The sequence below is a fragment of the Apaloderma vittatum genome, unplaced genomic scaffold (assembly GCF_000703405.1).
Source record: "Apaloderma vittatum isolate BGI_N311 unplaced genomic scaffold, ASM70340v1 scaffold38344, whole genome shotgun sequence".
Classification (NCBI taxonomy): domain Eukaryota; kingdom Metazoa; phylum Chordata; class Aves; order Trogoniformes; family Trogonidae; genus Apaloderma; species Apaloderma vittatum.
The window spans coordinates 38,736-54,390 of NW_009711713.1; the positions used below are offsets into that span (position 1 = coordinate 38,736).

General features: G+C 42.3%; 1 protein-coding gene across 1 annotated transcript in view; it reads right to left on the reverse strand.

Moving 5' to 3' along the window:
- Positions 1-2,781: 2,781 nt before the first annotated feature.
- The window catches only part of FAM65C (family with sequence similarity 65, member C), a 29,856-nt gene continuing 16,982 nt past the window's right edge, over positions 2,782-15,655 (reverse strand). The window contains exons 11-21 of the mRNA XM_009867713.1: positions 12,217-12,346; positions 10,646-11,230; positions 9,361-9,500; positions 8,789-8,921; positions 7,931-8,039; positions 6,581-6,742; positions 6,254-6,412; positions 5,401-5,603; positions 5,036-5,119; positions 4,012-4,102; positions 2,782-2,882 (exon numbers count right to left, since the gene is read on the reverse strand). Of these exons, the coding sequence (XP_009866015.1) occupies positions 2,782-2,882; positions 4,012-4,102; positions 5,036-5,119; positions 5,401-5,603; positions 6,254-6,412; positions 6,581-6,742; positions 7,931-8,039; positions 8,789-8,921; positions 9,361-9,500; positions 10,646-11,230; positions 12,217-12,346 (1,897 nt within the window). The remainder of the gene's footprint in view (positions 2,883-4,011; positions 4,103-5,035; positions 5,120-5,400; positions 5,604-6,253; positions 6,413-6,580; positions 6,743-7,930; positions 8,040-8,788; positions 8,922-9,360; positions 9,501-10,645; positions 11,231-12,216; positions 12,347-15,655) is intronic.

Here is a 15,655-nt window from a genome sequence, read left to right on the forward strand (position 1 = left end):
GGCAGGGTGGGGGAAAGGGGAGTTATTTCTATTTTGTGTTTTGTTAAGCTTGCATCAAGGGCTTTTCAAAAGTACAATAATAAATCCTCAGGTAGTACTGGGAATCAATACTTTACCTGTGAGACTGTTGGTCAGACCAGTACTTGAAAGGAGGAATGTTGTAATCAGTCAATATTTAGTTATATTATTGGAAACGTGAAAAATGAGTATAGAAAAATGGTAATATATAATGGCTCATCCATGTATTTAAGATACAGTATGTGATTGCTTTGTCCCCACTATTCTCTCCATCCTCTGGTAAAATATTGTTCTAAGGCAGCATTTGTACCCCATTTGTATTAAAATGCATGTAAAGTCTTCGAGTGTCCTGATTAAATACCATGTGCTTGAAAGGTGAAAGAACTTATATTTCTGCTTACTGATGTGCCCAGATTATATTTGCATGACCTGATCATTAAGTGGCTGTGGTTCAAAGGGTGTTGCTGAAAGGATCTTCGTTCAGCAATGGACTGATTCGGTGTTTGTCAGATAACATGTACTCGCCTAATACTTGGCATGACTTCCTATTGAATTCCTGCGTACTCAGTGTAACCCGGTTGTTTCGCATGGTTCATTTCAGCTGAGTAAGTGTAGTACAGACATTCCAGAGAGTTCTATAAGCCGTACTCACACCTCGCCTCTGGTGACTTGGGGCAACCAACGGCTCAGTGACTTAAGGGTCTGACGTGCTGTGCTGCCTTCAGAGCTGCGTTGCAGCGGGGAGAGGAAAGGAAGCCTCTTGTGCGGGGTCCCGGGAGCCAGCTTGGATCTGCAGCCATAGGGGCTCCTCAAGTGGTGGCCCATTTTAAAACTAAGAAACAAAAAAATACACCCTAGTTGGTCCCAAGAGGGAATATTTTAAATTTTGTTCTTGACAGAAAGGCAAAGCATCCTTCATTTAAATCTGGAATAATTCATTTGCAAATTACTCTAACAAGAGAATGTTTCTGCAGATGCTAAAGTTCTGGCCATCCCCCTTTCTGCCCGTGTGTTTTGCTGTTTCTCTCCTCTCTTCCAAATCCAGAACTTGGAATAGTGCACCAGCCCCGTGAGGTGTGGATAAGGCTTACAATACTGAACTGTAAACATTTTTGTTTTGATGTCCTGTATCTGTGTGTAGTAGTTTGGGTGTGTATATACAGTAGCATTTCAAAGTGGGTGTATTGGTTAACCTGTTCTTGGAAAATGGACAAACATCCATGTTAAACTTGTTAGAAAGTTAGTGAGCTGCTCTGCTATATGCCTTAAGCAAATATTTACTCATCAGGTCTTTCTTTTTTACAGAATGCCATAGAATAAACTTTTTTTAAAAAAATAAAAAACAAAAAAGCTAAATGTTTTGGTATAATACATTTTCAGGTATCTTGTCTTTTGTGTAAGCCGCTGCAAAGACCTCACAGATTATAGTAAAACTGTACAGTTTTCCAATTTCCCATACAAGTTTTCAGTTCTCATTTTAGTTGTAACAATAAAAATCTTTTTTTAAAGAACGTACATGAGAGTCTTGTTGCTTCCTGTTCTGAACCACGTGAATTAAATGTTACCCCACTCGCCCTGATGTGCACGTGAATTAAACGTTACTGGAAGAACTTCGCTATAATTTTAAGCTATCAGGGTAATATAAAAACCGGTTGTTCTTAAGGTGGAGCTGCGTTTGGCAGGGAGGGGGCAGCTTACCTGTGTGTGTGACAGCAGCTGCAGCCAGCAAATGGCCACAGTGTTTGGCTTAAAGCATGTACCTTTGTGTATGTTTTTAAGGAAAACTACAAAGGGAGGTGAGGTGCTTGAAAAAGAGAGTTTTCACTGAGTTGTCTCAAATGTTTTAGCAGAATTGTAGAAAACAGTATCAAATTCAACAAATAAATACAGAATAGAAAAGTTATATATATATATATAAAATATATATACAAACAATCATACCCTTTTGAGTATTTTACCTGAAGCCAGGCACCTCTCCTCATGGCTACGCTCCACTAAATTAAGTGTTGAGTAAGGAGCCTGACACTGGGTGTATGATTATGAGAAGTCTTGACCTATGACTAAATTACTAAAGTTAAAAAACCAAACCAAAACCAAACAAAAAACCAACCCCACTTACACAGAGCTGCACACGGCAAACACAAACCTCCCTGTTGTAAACCGCTGAGGACACGCGCTCACGGTGTCCCTCCGTCCGTCTCTGCGATGCTCAGGAAGAACCTGGCTGTTGAAGTGACAAACTTTGCTTCTGCCTCCACATGGCGCGAGAAAAGGAAACCACTCCTCAACGCCACGAGCTTTGGCTTCCCTAATGTATATGGGCAGGTGACGTAAAGGATCTGCTGTGGGCTGGTTGCTACAGGGACTGTTGGAGAGTGAGCAGTTCGCTCCACTTTAAGAAACGCCAGATTAATCAGATACTTGAAGGGAAAATCGATCATTTTTGACTTAGGGTTGGAGCAAAGGCAGCTCATGCCAGGGAGATGGGGTTTTTAACTCGTGACAACCTTGTTCCATGTTCTAAGAGATCCTAGTTTTTCTTTGTCCAGCACTTGATATTCCATCATGTGCTGAGAGACAGTGAGGAAATATATTTCAGTCCACTCAGCACAGCTGGCAAACTGCCCCTCCTTTGGAAACACACCTGTGCTGGTCAGCACGGATAGAGCAGGGCACGAGTCAACGAGACATTGATAGACAACACAACCACATCCTCGTATGTGGCTGTGAGGACAACATAATTCAGCTCCTCCTATTGCACTACTAAAATATTGTGATTTCAATTTCAGCCTCTTGTTGTACAGTTTCTCTTAATTCACAGCAAATCCTGTCCATTTTCTCAAAGGCTTGCCGTCCCTTTTCACCTACGGAGAAAGAGAAAATGAATCCCGTGTGCTGAGGAAGAGAAAGCAGTTAGAAGCACCCTGAGAAATGCAATACTCCAGAAATACTTCTGTTGTGACCTTGTTCAGAATTAGAAAGAGTTCTCAGTGGTGATAAATGCATCTCTAAGAGAACGGTTTTCCACAAACTGCTAGAAGCCACCGTGGAAAATCAGGCCTTCTGTAAACATTTCCACATGAGTAACGATATGGAGCATCACAGTTGGAAAAGTTGTTTTATAATACATGCGAGTCGGAGCGCTGCTGTGAAGCAAGGCTGGAGAGCCCCAGAACTAAGAATCAATCAAAGGGTTTTAGGAAGAAGAGAACAGGAAGATTCCTGTCTCCTCGCTCAGGCAGACGTCCTGGCGAGCAGCTGTGCGCTTAACACACAGAGCAGCCTCCTCAGTTCTCCTCTGCCCTCAGCAGAAATACAAACACCGGTCAGGACCCAACTGGGAACAAGACATTTCATTAACAGTCTGACCCCAGTGCAGATCCACTGAATTTGGCTGAAGTAACAGGTAATGAGCTGGGATAAAAGGATTCTGTTTGTACTTTTTACCCCTCCAGTACTCAGTGTGGAACCATTTGAAGAACAGGAGCATCAAAATTAGGAATAGTCAACCCGTTCTTAGGTGGCCAGAAGATTAGCAGACCAGGAAAATATATTGCTGTTCTGATATACTTAGAAAAGATTTTTAAATCAGCTTAACTTATCTCAGCACTAGAAGAGGCGCTTTTTTGTGATCTACCAGGCTCAAATAACCTTTTCTATAAAATCTAGGAAAAGAAAATTGGTGATGCCGGTATGACTATGCAGAAGTACTCCAGCAGCACCGTCAGCACTGTCAATACTTATCTGCCACATTTTTTAAAACTTTAGTGGTTCTTAAAGCACTTTATCCTACAGAAAGCTCCTTGCCCTAGTTCTACAAACTGTAATAGGAACCTTAGTTATTATATATGATACAAAGTTTATCTTAATGGTACGATGTAGGTGTTCATGAAACTTTTCCATTGCCCTAGATGTGTTCAGGCTAAACTTCAGTTCTGTTCTGGTTCTGCACTGTTTCACGTTACTTTTTCAGAATCTGTACAAAAGACTTACCAAAGGACAGTGTTGTTTCCCTGGCTGCATTCCTGACCTCCTCCGTTTCAGATTGGCACAGGTGGGCAACCTGCTCAATGCTCTCAACACCCTGTTGGAGAAAAGAAAAATTTTTATGAACACCTTTTAGCAAGGTAAATATGTACACACCAACATCTTTCTCTTCCTGCATCTGAATGCTACTGTGGCCTTTCTTTTCTGAGCATGAGCTCACCTCTGCTGCCTTCTCTGCTCTTGTAGGGTGTGATTTCAAGGTCTTTTCCAACCTACATATATTTATGATTCTGTGAAAAAACGTCAATGTTGCAGGGCACAGGTCACTGCTGCCGTAGCATTAAATTAGCACGACCCTTTGCTGAAAGAGTTAATGCAGGCTGTGCAAGGGCAACAGTTGCTTTGCAAGCCTGGCTTTGAGAAACGGGTCTGATTTGCTGGGCCTCTGTTGTGACTAGATGTTTGCAGAAACTGTACTCACAACAATCCCTTGTGTGCAAACTAAACTTATTACAGCCTTGTGGCTGTTGGAAAGCTTTAAAACTGTTCTGACAGTTTCTTATAATAGTAATGCAAATACTACTTTTATTTTCAGACTACAATTGGCTATTGTTAAACCAAGACTAACTGTTTTAACTTTAAATTTCTGTAGTTAAAGCTGACTCCATATATAGCTGGCTCGCACTCATTTGTCTCCATGCTAGATGCTCCCCCATCAGGCAGTGCCTGTGTCGTTCCCCACTGACAATACTGCAGAAAAATTGCATCCTTTCTGCCATTGTCCTGTGCCCGTCACATTGAACTGAGACACTCCAAGATGCCTGCAAGCTCCCTCCGCCTGCTGCCTTTTGAATAACGATATTAATAATTTACAACTTTGGCAGCCAAAGACTTCATTAATTCCAAATGGAAGGAAGCTGAAAAAGTAATCGTACTAGCTTACAAAAAAAAAAAAGGCAGCTAGATACACTTCTCCATCTAGCAGTTTTGGCCAGACAAGCACAACAGAAGTAGAGCTGTAAAGACTTACTCTGAGGTTTTTAAGGGCCAAACATGCTGCTTGCTGAAGTCTTGTGTCACTGTCACCTAAAACATCAGTGTAAAAAAAGAGAGCCTAGAAGACAAAAAGAGAAGAAAAAAAATAGAATAAAGGCTTTATAAACCCAAGTGTAATTAAGTACTTAAATTCACACTGGCACAAGCACTGTTCTACCTCTCTGAAACTAAAAAAAGGATATTGATCACATAACTTGAGCACTGATATAGTTTAGATTCCAGTTAATAGATTAAAGAAGAGCAGAGGAAATAACAGTGCTGTTCTGGGTTAAAACAAGTTCCAGGTACTTCAGCATCTATTTAGAAAAGCCCGTAAGAACTGCTGTCTGCTGGCTTTACCTTTTCCCTGAAGCTCTTGTTTGCTGCTGCCCGGCCGAGGCAGGCGGTGGCTGCTTTGCTGACACGGTGGTTGTCATCCAGCTGTAAAATCCCAAGGAGTCGTAAAGTCTGTGGAAGAGGCTGGAGTTTGTTCAGTCGCTTTCCTTTCAGTTTTTTAAGAGTCTTAAGCCGTCCAGGACATTGCAGCTCCTCGATGAGCGTTACTGCAAGCGAAAGGACTGAACCTCAGTGACAAGAGAAAAAACAAGCTCCTCTCTAATCCAGACTCCTTCAGCCACAAGGAGTTCCCCACGTGGCTCCTAAGGCAGCCAGGCACAGCAGGAAGCAAATCAGGACAACTGCCGCTTTGACTATCCTATCTTCTTTCCCTGCCACTGTTTCATTTCCTCCTATGCCAAGTTTAAAAGTATTTTCATATGCTGGACTAAGCTTCAAGGCATTGGCTACCTCATACTAGAAAACGCACATTAGTAACCTCTGAAATGTTACTGCCGTTAGCTGTGTCTGATTATAGCTGCTGTAGCCACCCAGAGTTACAGACCTTGAGTCCAGCTGTAGATTGCTGCCAAATCTGTTTCTTCCTTAACTACAGAATATCACAGAACCCACTTCTTAGGGCAATTAAGATAAACCCAACCTTCACACCCTGTTTTGTTTCTTCCCTGTTAGATATGGGAGTGAAGAGCATCTTTCTGGTTCTAATTCAAATTTCATGCTCATGAAGGGAATTAGAACATAAATAAATTGTCCTTGTGGCGGTCGGGCTGGTTTCTGCTCTGCGAGTGTGTCTCAGGTAGTGACCTCGAGCGTGACAGCCAGCTGCTGGTCTTGGCAGTCCCAGCACTGCCATTACCTTCTTTAGCAAGTTTTCCCAGGTGTTTCTCCAGGCTGGTAATGTGGTGTTTCTCCAGGTAGCTATAAAATTGGAATAAAGTCACAAGTTCTGTTTGGAGGTACGGAGAGGGGAGCAGCCCGTCACAGGTGATGATCTGCTCTAGGAACCTCTGCAGTACTGCAAGGAACACAGAAAAGAACACATGAGAAAGTGAAAGGTTGGTTGGATGGAAGCTGCTTAAAACAATTAAGAGTCTTAGTTTATTTTCAAAATGCACAAGGACAATTTTTAGCCATGCAATAAAATGCAAGCAGACTGGCAGGTGTTGAAGAAACCAATCAGTACCTGCTTCTAACTGACCGGGGTACTTCTCCTTCATTTTGAGTGTCAATGTATATTTTAGTGCATGACGGAATCGTTCTGTGGAAGTAAACAAGATGGTGCCAGGCTCTGCAAGATCACTCCAGATTTTCAGGTAATGCTTCTTCTTTTTAGTCTTCTGAATAACTAGAATTAAAAAAAGTAATCACATTTTAGAAAGTTAGTGAGCTCTAACAGATTTTATGAGAAATTAGGCACCAGATGGTAGATCTAGAGACATGTCAGCATCACTTGTATTTGCATTATATAGATGGCTCTGTTCAAAGCTGGAGATTTGCTGTCAGTATTTTAACATCTGCAAGCACTGGTTTCACCAGGCTTGGGTTGAGCTTCTAAACTGTCATTACGAGATCCGAACGAGACACCTAGCAGCTCTCCTGCCTCTGAATACTCATTTCATCCTAGCATCAAAGTTTCAGAAGAACTTTCCTTTCTGTGAATTTAACTGTTTCCACTTCTATCAGCCAGAGATGTGCCGTTTCCACTTTAAGAGATCCTGTCACACAGTACCTTCACAGGGGGAAAACTCTGAGCCCCAGTGCATAGGCTGAGGGAAGTGTTCTTTCATCAAACATTTCAGAAGTGCACTTGAAGCAACACTCTGATTTGTCGCTATCATTTCTCACTCTTACCCATAGAGATGTTGAACTTGTGTTCTGCGTTTGAGACTCCTACACTTTGCTCATCATGTTGTGCTAAAAGCCCTTCGGAGCTTTGCTCTGAGGAACAGTTTATTCTCACATCTTTCAGGATTAAAATCCATCAGCACATGCTTCCAACTAAAATTTGCATCCTTGCCTCTATATTTACCAAGGCGAGAACAAAAGCCTTCGAAGTCTCCCATTGTGCTTTTGTCTTTTTGTCATATCCAACAATCAATGGGAGAATTTAGCAGGGGGAAGGCCTGCAATGGAAAGAATTGCATACCAAACTTTTCTTCCAAATGTATACAAGAGTTGGGCTCTTTGCTTACTAAGTAAATTATAGATACGGAAGAGGATTTTATTAAGGCTGTTCTGCTGTTCTTTGACTGCGAACTCCATCATCTATAATATCTCTGTTTTTAAGACATACCAGTTCAGCTACTATTTCTTTGAGCTAAACTTCTCCCCATCTTTTCTTTCCTTGCGCAGGAAAAAAAACCAGATGATGACCCCTGGTTTTGCTAAGAATCTAGATATAAAGAGCTGTTTTAATTACCTGAATGTTTGTAAGGAATTTAGAATGAAACCCTGATGCATCTGGGGAAGCTCAAGCAGAGTTACCTGTACCTCTCACATTGCTGGCATGCCTTGGAATAATGCAGTTACTCACTTTCTTCAACAGACATATCCGAGACATCCCTCAGGACTTGAGTCTGCTCCGATACTTCTTCCAGAATGCTCTCCCGGACAACCTGGGCTACATTTGATGACCTCAGTTTCTGAAACACAAACACATTTATCTTAGTAGCTGAAACAAAGGCAGTATCAAGCTCAAGATGAAATGAGGATTTGTCTCTTGGAACCAAACTTCTTGGAGGAAAACACACCAGCTGCTCTCAGAAGGCCTCTTTTCCCATCACTGCACAGGCAGGTCACTTCCGAGTGCAAAGCTGCTTAGCGCACCAGGACAAGTAAATCACGTTAGGCTGGGACAGGCTGCCTGTGTCTGGCATTCGTTCTTCTCTGCCCCATCCACTGACAATGGCCCAGCAGATTAATACTGACAATTACACTGCCCTCTGTTGCCCATCCTCATCACAGGTAACAGTTTGAGGATGATAATGTGCTTGAGCACTGTGTCCAAAATTAATTGAGGAATGAGGTTTCAAGGGGTGACAAGAGTTCTTTCTTGCCCTACATGCTACCAGTTTCTTTCAAGAAGTAGCAGATTTTCATTCATCAAAAAATTGAACACCTGCTATTGACACACAATCCCCCTCCAATCCATCCTGTTGTATCAGCAGCTGCCTTTGGCACAAAGGTATTGCTTAGAGCTTCAGCAAAACCCAGAGGCTGAGTTTTGTATGACGTGTTCAGTGCAAACACAAGTATACGCTCTGGTTTTTTGATTCAATTTCTATTCCGAGTCTTTCTAGTAGTGTAAAAGAACCAGCTCCATACTCGCTTTTTCCTGTAGTCAGAATTAACAATTACAGCCAGGGCTCTGAAAACACAGGCTGTTCCTTACCTGCAAAAGGCCTTTGCACAGCTTCAGATGGGTTATCAAAAGTGCATCTAAATTGTCATCACCAGTAGTTACATCTCTTGTTTCTGTTCTCGTGTCACAGCTCGGGGACTGGAGCGTGTTGTCATTGCATGTGCTGTTGAGATAAAGGGAAAAAAATAGCTAAAACTCTCATCACTAAATACATACGAAGATGCGCAGTCTCAATGGTAGCCTTCAAGCAAGCTGCAGAAGCATAAACCAGGTGGCATTTAACAGGTAGCAGCATTTCTTAGTGCATTTATATTACTTCTTAGAAGCATGAGGACTTCATTTCTAAAATTCATTTCAGGACAGTAATACCACATCAGTTGACTCCACAAAATCGCATTTTGGAGAATCAGTACTAGTAAAAGATGATTCCAGATAACGTGAACTGAGTTGCTGGCTCATTTGCAGGGGGGGAACAGCAAAAGCAGCACGTGGAACAAACAACCGTGATTTGGCCGAGCGTAGCGCACCTGTAAGTGCTCCTGTGATCAGCCCTCCTCACCCCTGCCCCTTGTCCCCCATAACAAAGTGCTGGAGCTCCATACCTGACACTGGCTGTTCTTACGCTTCCAAATAACGAAAGCTCATCAGCACTACAGTCAGCATTCAAAAAGTCAAAACTTTCCAGTACTGTCTCCACCATCAAACTTTCCATAGATGAATGTTTTTGATGAAGTGGCTTTAGCTGTTGATGGAACAGAAGGAAAAATACTGTTTGTAGTTATCAAGCCATTCTGCATGAGCTCTTCGCTGATTTTCAAATTGTTTTTAATAACATATCAGTTTGTTTTTCTGATTTCATTCTTAACACATTAAGAAAGTTAGCTCCGAGTACAGCATTCTGATCCCAAAATAATGATCCTAATTACATTCAAAATATGGCCCAATATTTTAATCTGTCTGTATTCCTCTTTGGATTTCCATGCCTGTTAAGGTTGGTACAAGAGCTGATTTTCTCTGCATTGTCTGCCATTAGTGCAAGTTTCCCTTATTCCCTGTTTCATATATAGAAGCAGCAATCCTAGGGGTCTGTTCCATTCCAGCATAGCATTGAAGAACTTTGGTATCAGTAGTAGATTTCAGGGGCCATGAACTTTCTCCTTCTGAAAAAGTTGCTTTGAGAGCACTTGTTTTGTTTTTTAATATCTATTTTTAAAGTTGTTGGACTGGAAGTCAGTGCAGTTTTGTTAACATGATTTATTATTCCAGACCTTATATTAAGTTATACAGCATCTTCTCTCTTAAATCTGCGCACTGGCCCTATGTGTTACCCTGCTACCAAATTTGCAATATAACCCCCTGGCTTGCAGAAAGCTCTTTGCCAGGACCTTCCCTCTCAAAAAGCTGGATTTAGCATCATACGACTTGTCAGAGAGACTGCACTGTCTGCAAAAGCCGGGTGATCCCGGAGAAGCATTAAGGTTTGATGAACTGCGACAGGCATCTCAAGGTATACTAAATCTGAGAAACACCAAAAATAATTAGAAGCAACCCAAACCGCAGAGGCACACAGTTCTGGTGCTGCTTAGCCCAGCCTAGTTTCCACTTTGACTGCATGCAGTTTTTTAATTTCTTTTTCCAGATTACTGATCTGCACACAGCCTTTGAAGGCTGTCTCAGAGGTGCTGTGCAAGGCACTGCTGCCGTGTCATTCGCTCAAGGCTGCCTTTTCTAAGTCGTGCCTGACCTCTGGTGGCCACAATTACTTACAGGGAACGCGCCTTTAAAACATCATTAAATCAAATCCACCACAGAGTCATGAAACTTTCTACAGTTTTGTGAGTAACAGAGGAAGCTACATCATCTACCAAGAGCAAAACACTATCATACCTTTAATTTATCCCTCAAAGATGAAACCTGGTACTCCAAGTTCTCCAGCTGGACTTGCCTCACATTGTGTAATTTCACCAAGTTTAACACTTCGTGGAGAGTCTTATCAATTGATTTTGTGTGTCCATTCAGTTTTATGTCATTTGCAACATTCAAGTTTTTCTGGCTAACATCTTCTTGCTCTGCCAGATGGTGGTTTCTGGTCTGGGTGAAAGAATCTCTACCACCTTTGTGACCATTCAGAAAACCAGGTGGGCTGTTTGGAAATCCGCCCACACACGGAGTCTTCTTCAGGATGTCTAGAGTCGTGTGACCTGGAAGAGGATGTTGTTGCTCTTCTGCACAGGTCTCTTGAATTATCACCAATGGCAACGTCCTATGGTCTAAAGCTGGAGTTGTGTTTCTGGATTCAGTCCCTTTCTGATCCTCAGAGCTGAATGAGTCTCCCTCACTTGCCTCTGCAGGACTGTGGGACTTGCTCCTCCCATGCACATCAAAATCACAGGCAGCCAAGTAGCTCAGTATGCTGGGAGGCCGAGCTTCATCACTTGCATCGCCTTGGTTCTGCCTCTGTTGCAAAACAGACTGCAGCAAACAGATCGGTGAGTACGTACACAGCTGAAGGGCAGGAGATACCGCCTAAGATAGAGAACTACGGTTTCCTGTTCTTGGAAACACACACACTCAAACTGATCAAAACCACAGCGCTCTTGTGCGCAAGAGAGCCAAGCCAGCATGAACTGGACAAAAGAAACTCTTGAAACAGTGCTAGGAGCCCCCTGGATGAACTAAGTGGAGCAGTAATAACTGCATTTTAGGTCTGTCAGATGAAAGTTACCAAGCCAGCTAAAAAAAATCGTCTCTGGACAAAGAACCTTGCCAAGCAGCTTTCATGTGACATGAGCTCAGGACGGGATGTGAATGTAGCAGTTAGAGGAAATGCTTGTTTTGAAGAGTCTAACATACCCTGTACAAATAATAAAAAAAGGAGACATATTCTGCTGCCTTGGTTAGGCAACACCAGGCCCGACTTAGACCTGATGTTACGAAACATATATAGGATGTCGCTAGTATTAGAGATGTGTGGCAGAACTAACAGGATAGAAAATAACCATTAAATCAAAACCAGACCCTCTTGACTGAATGAAAAAAGGAGGGTTTTCTACTCCCCTGGCTTACACTTGGCAAAAAGCAGGGTCAAGGACAAGGGAGGCTTATTTCACACAGCCCCCAAAACACCATTCTGCTCCATGGCGACCGAGACAGACTGATGCCTAATTTGATTCCCACCGTAGACTATTAGAACAGATTCCCATACCCATACCATTCCAGCTGCCATGAGGAATACTTGGCAGGGTTGTTAGCTTTCTTTTTTCTTGTATACAATCTAAAACGGATCTCAAAGGAATAAAGGTTTAGGAAAAAAATATAATGAAACCCAAAAACGAACTGCAATGGCCCTGGAGTGCTACATTTTCACATTTCTGAGTGTGCTATTCAATAGCCTAATCTAATCCAAAAATCAAGTCCTAGGTCTGTGCTTGGTGTTTTACTTTCCTCTGCATACTCACCAGGTAGTATTTCTCTCTGAAGCTGGGAGTATTCGGTGGGGTCCAATTGTATATTGAGCTCTTCCTGCTACCCACAGAAAACTTGGCAGTGGTTCCAGGTGACAAGAACAGGTTCTCTGTGTCAAAGGGGCTGTAGCAGAAGACATAAAAACTTAAGTGACAGTAAGACCACAAAGTATGGAAATGTTTAGCAGCAGGAACAGCTGTTAGGATTTGAAGTGTAACATTTAGTAAACAACGTAAGAAATAAAAGGAGAGACTGCCCCTCTGACCAATAGCTTTGATTGCAGCAGCAGAGAAAGAGGTAGGTGAAAAGGCTGCCTATTTTACACAGAATTCTCAACACCCTTTAGACAGAGACTCATGCCACAGTCTTTGGAAGAAGAGTCCAATGCGCCAAGTGTCTGAAGCGCTCTCTGTCCTTCCTCAGTGTCCCACACAGCCACCAGTGCTGCAAGTGCAGGCCAGGCTGCTCGCTGACAGCCATAGGTGAGCTCCTGACACACACACTGTACCACATGTAATAAACAGAAGTTGTCATTCATTTCCCTCCTGCAGAGCACACATCACCCAGAAAAGCCACTAAAACCAACTACATTATCCTTCAAATATTAATAAGCAACCCCTCTGGGGGAAGCCTGTGCAGCAGTATATGGCAAGTTATGCGGTTCATACAGTCATGGATGAGTCTAGTTACAGCCCTATTGGCTGTGGGCAACAGGATCTTCCCAAGTCCCGCCCTGAGGATTTCCCAATTACCTACTACATCACAACCATTCATTTCCAAACTCCTTTGCAGAGCAGTCTAAAGAAACTGGGACAAACCATCTCCCAAGATACATCGAAGCCAACCAGGAGAAGGAAAATATATTTAAAGTTAAGTAAAGCAAGTTTGCTTTTTCTACATGTTAATTTTGTTCCCTATGGATATGCCTTGTGGCACACAAAAATTAGTTTTTCCACTTAAGTATTGGCATTAGGAAAAAGGGGAATTGTTTGTAGCAAACTGGTAATCTTATAGATATGAATGTAATGACCAAACAGCAGGATAAAGTCAGCTGCCTTTAGCTGTACAATATAGAACTATTAGAAGTCTGAATAGATCTAAATGATGATGAGGACTAATCAATTACTGGGAAATTAACTTCTGCTCTCTAGCAAAAGTCGAAAAGCAGAGCTCCAATTCTCTCTAGATTCTCATGTTGCACAGGAACAATTCTCAGGAGCATTCTGCAGTGCATCACACCACTGCCTTCCTCAGCATGGAGGTAACCCTCTGGGAGCTCGCCTAATACAGGTTAATTGGCTCAATTAACCAGTGTTACTCAGCTGGGGTTCATCAAACAGGCCAGTTCCACAGGGTCACGTTAACAACCATCTGCCTTGTCTCACTATGCAGAAAATAAATTAAGTTTCTGACAGCAAGAGCCTTTTAGCCAAAGCCTGCTATGTTTACTGATGGAAGCAAATCACTCCCATCCATGGCATTTCTTATGAAGAGTCACAGGGACCCATTCCTCAGATTTTTCATTTTCAGCTTTTAATACAGCAATGCAGTAATGCAACATGACACTTTGGAGGAAAGGGACAGGAGTAACAAGCTAAATCTGTTTTGCCCCTTTGACACTTACTAAAACCCTCTAGCAGCATTGAGCTATTCCACTGCCCTCCGAGCATGCACACGCTCCGTGTTACAGCCAGATAACGAGTTGAGAGAACAAACCAAAGGGTGAAGGAAAGAATGAAAGTCTGCTTTAACACATCTATTGTCTCCTGGTTGTAAGCTCTTTTGGCACAGTCCATCATTTTGTTCCACATTTGTACAGTAAAAAAAAACAACCCAACAAAAGAACTCAATTACACTGCGACAGATCTATGAATCCTTCTCTCCAGCATCTTGACATTGATGGAACCCAGTAGGGGATATTCAGGGGAAATAAGTCAAATATAGTAGGCTTTCCCCAGACACATACTCAAATTTGAGGCAATCCATAGCTTAGATCTGTCACGCACTAGACTTGGCAAGCAGACTATTGCCGTTAATTGTCAAACACTTTTCCTTAGTTTGTCTAGTTACTTCCTGAAATCATTGACACAAAAAATCTGTGTAGGTCCAAAGTATACAGAAATTTAATTATTTAACTTTAAACCATAGAACAAGTACTCAGACATGGTATGGGGGGGGTCTCTGTGGCTATACTAAGAGAAATGGGGTCTAATAATCGCCTTTCCACATCCCTCTCAGTAAACATCTATATGCCTGTACAGCATTGTCCATCAACACCTTTCAAGACTGAAAAACTTCTTAAAAAGAGTCTGATCATCTTTGATGTCTCAGTGCAATTTCTGTATTTCCAAACACGTTGGCTTTTGGTTATGACTAATTACAATATTGGCATTAAGCACAGGACACCACGTCATCACTGTTAAGGCTAGGGCAAACGCAGCACAGGGCTCTCCTTTAGCACCACCGCAGGACTTCAGTGTTCAGGCCCACAACACACATGTGCCCGGGCTGGCCTCAAAGGGGTTCACAAGTTAGAGCTCAAGTTTCCTACATTGAGCCTCCCACACCACACAGTCAGAGGTGTCTCAGTCTTGTCTGTGCTGAGCATGGATTCCCAGTAAGACATTATTTTGTCACAAACCATTAAACATGTGGAGGGATGAAATACCTGAGATTTCTGTCATTTCCCCCACCCTGCTGCATTTTTCTGTTGGGTGGGTAAGGAGGACACTTCCTGGTTTATGCCCTCAAAGAAACGTAAATGATCGGGCAGAGCACACAAGAGCTGAATTCAGTTCAGTCTTCAGCCCCAGAGGATCTGCGTTCCTTTCTCCCACCACCAAGGTTGTACTCCACTCACTGCCCTTCTGTCCGGTCACCTCAGGGATTAAATACCAAGAGGCTGGGGAGGGTCTTGGCATCTGAATCCCACTGCCAAGCCTATGAACCCAGACTTGCATTAATATTAAAAAAAAAAACCACCACCCCAATTCTGGTCAACTGAATTGTACATGCTGTTAATCATGAGATTTTTTTTTTGTCTCTGATGAATACAGGTGAAGACACTCAGGCAACTTTAATGACATGAGTGTTGTTAGGTTTCTGCAACCTATTCAAATGTAGTAAGCACCAGCGTCAAGGTTAGTACAGCTTATCACAAGGCTGAAGTAGGAAACAGCATTTCAGCAAAAGCAGAGATGGATTGATGGACTACTGCCTAAAGACACCTGCATGAGTAACTACTTATTCACCTAAGTTATCTATAAAAAGAAGACTGTCATTTATATATATATATATAGATATAGATATATATATATAAAAAAAAAACCCAATTTTTTTATTTTCCCTTAAGGGTTTTTTTTCCTCCTACTCCACAGATCCTTGTGAGCCAAGCCAGCGCACACTTGAAGTGGGCAGAAATCACAAGAGCGG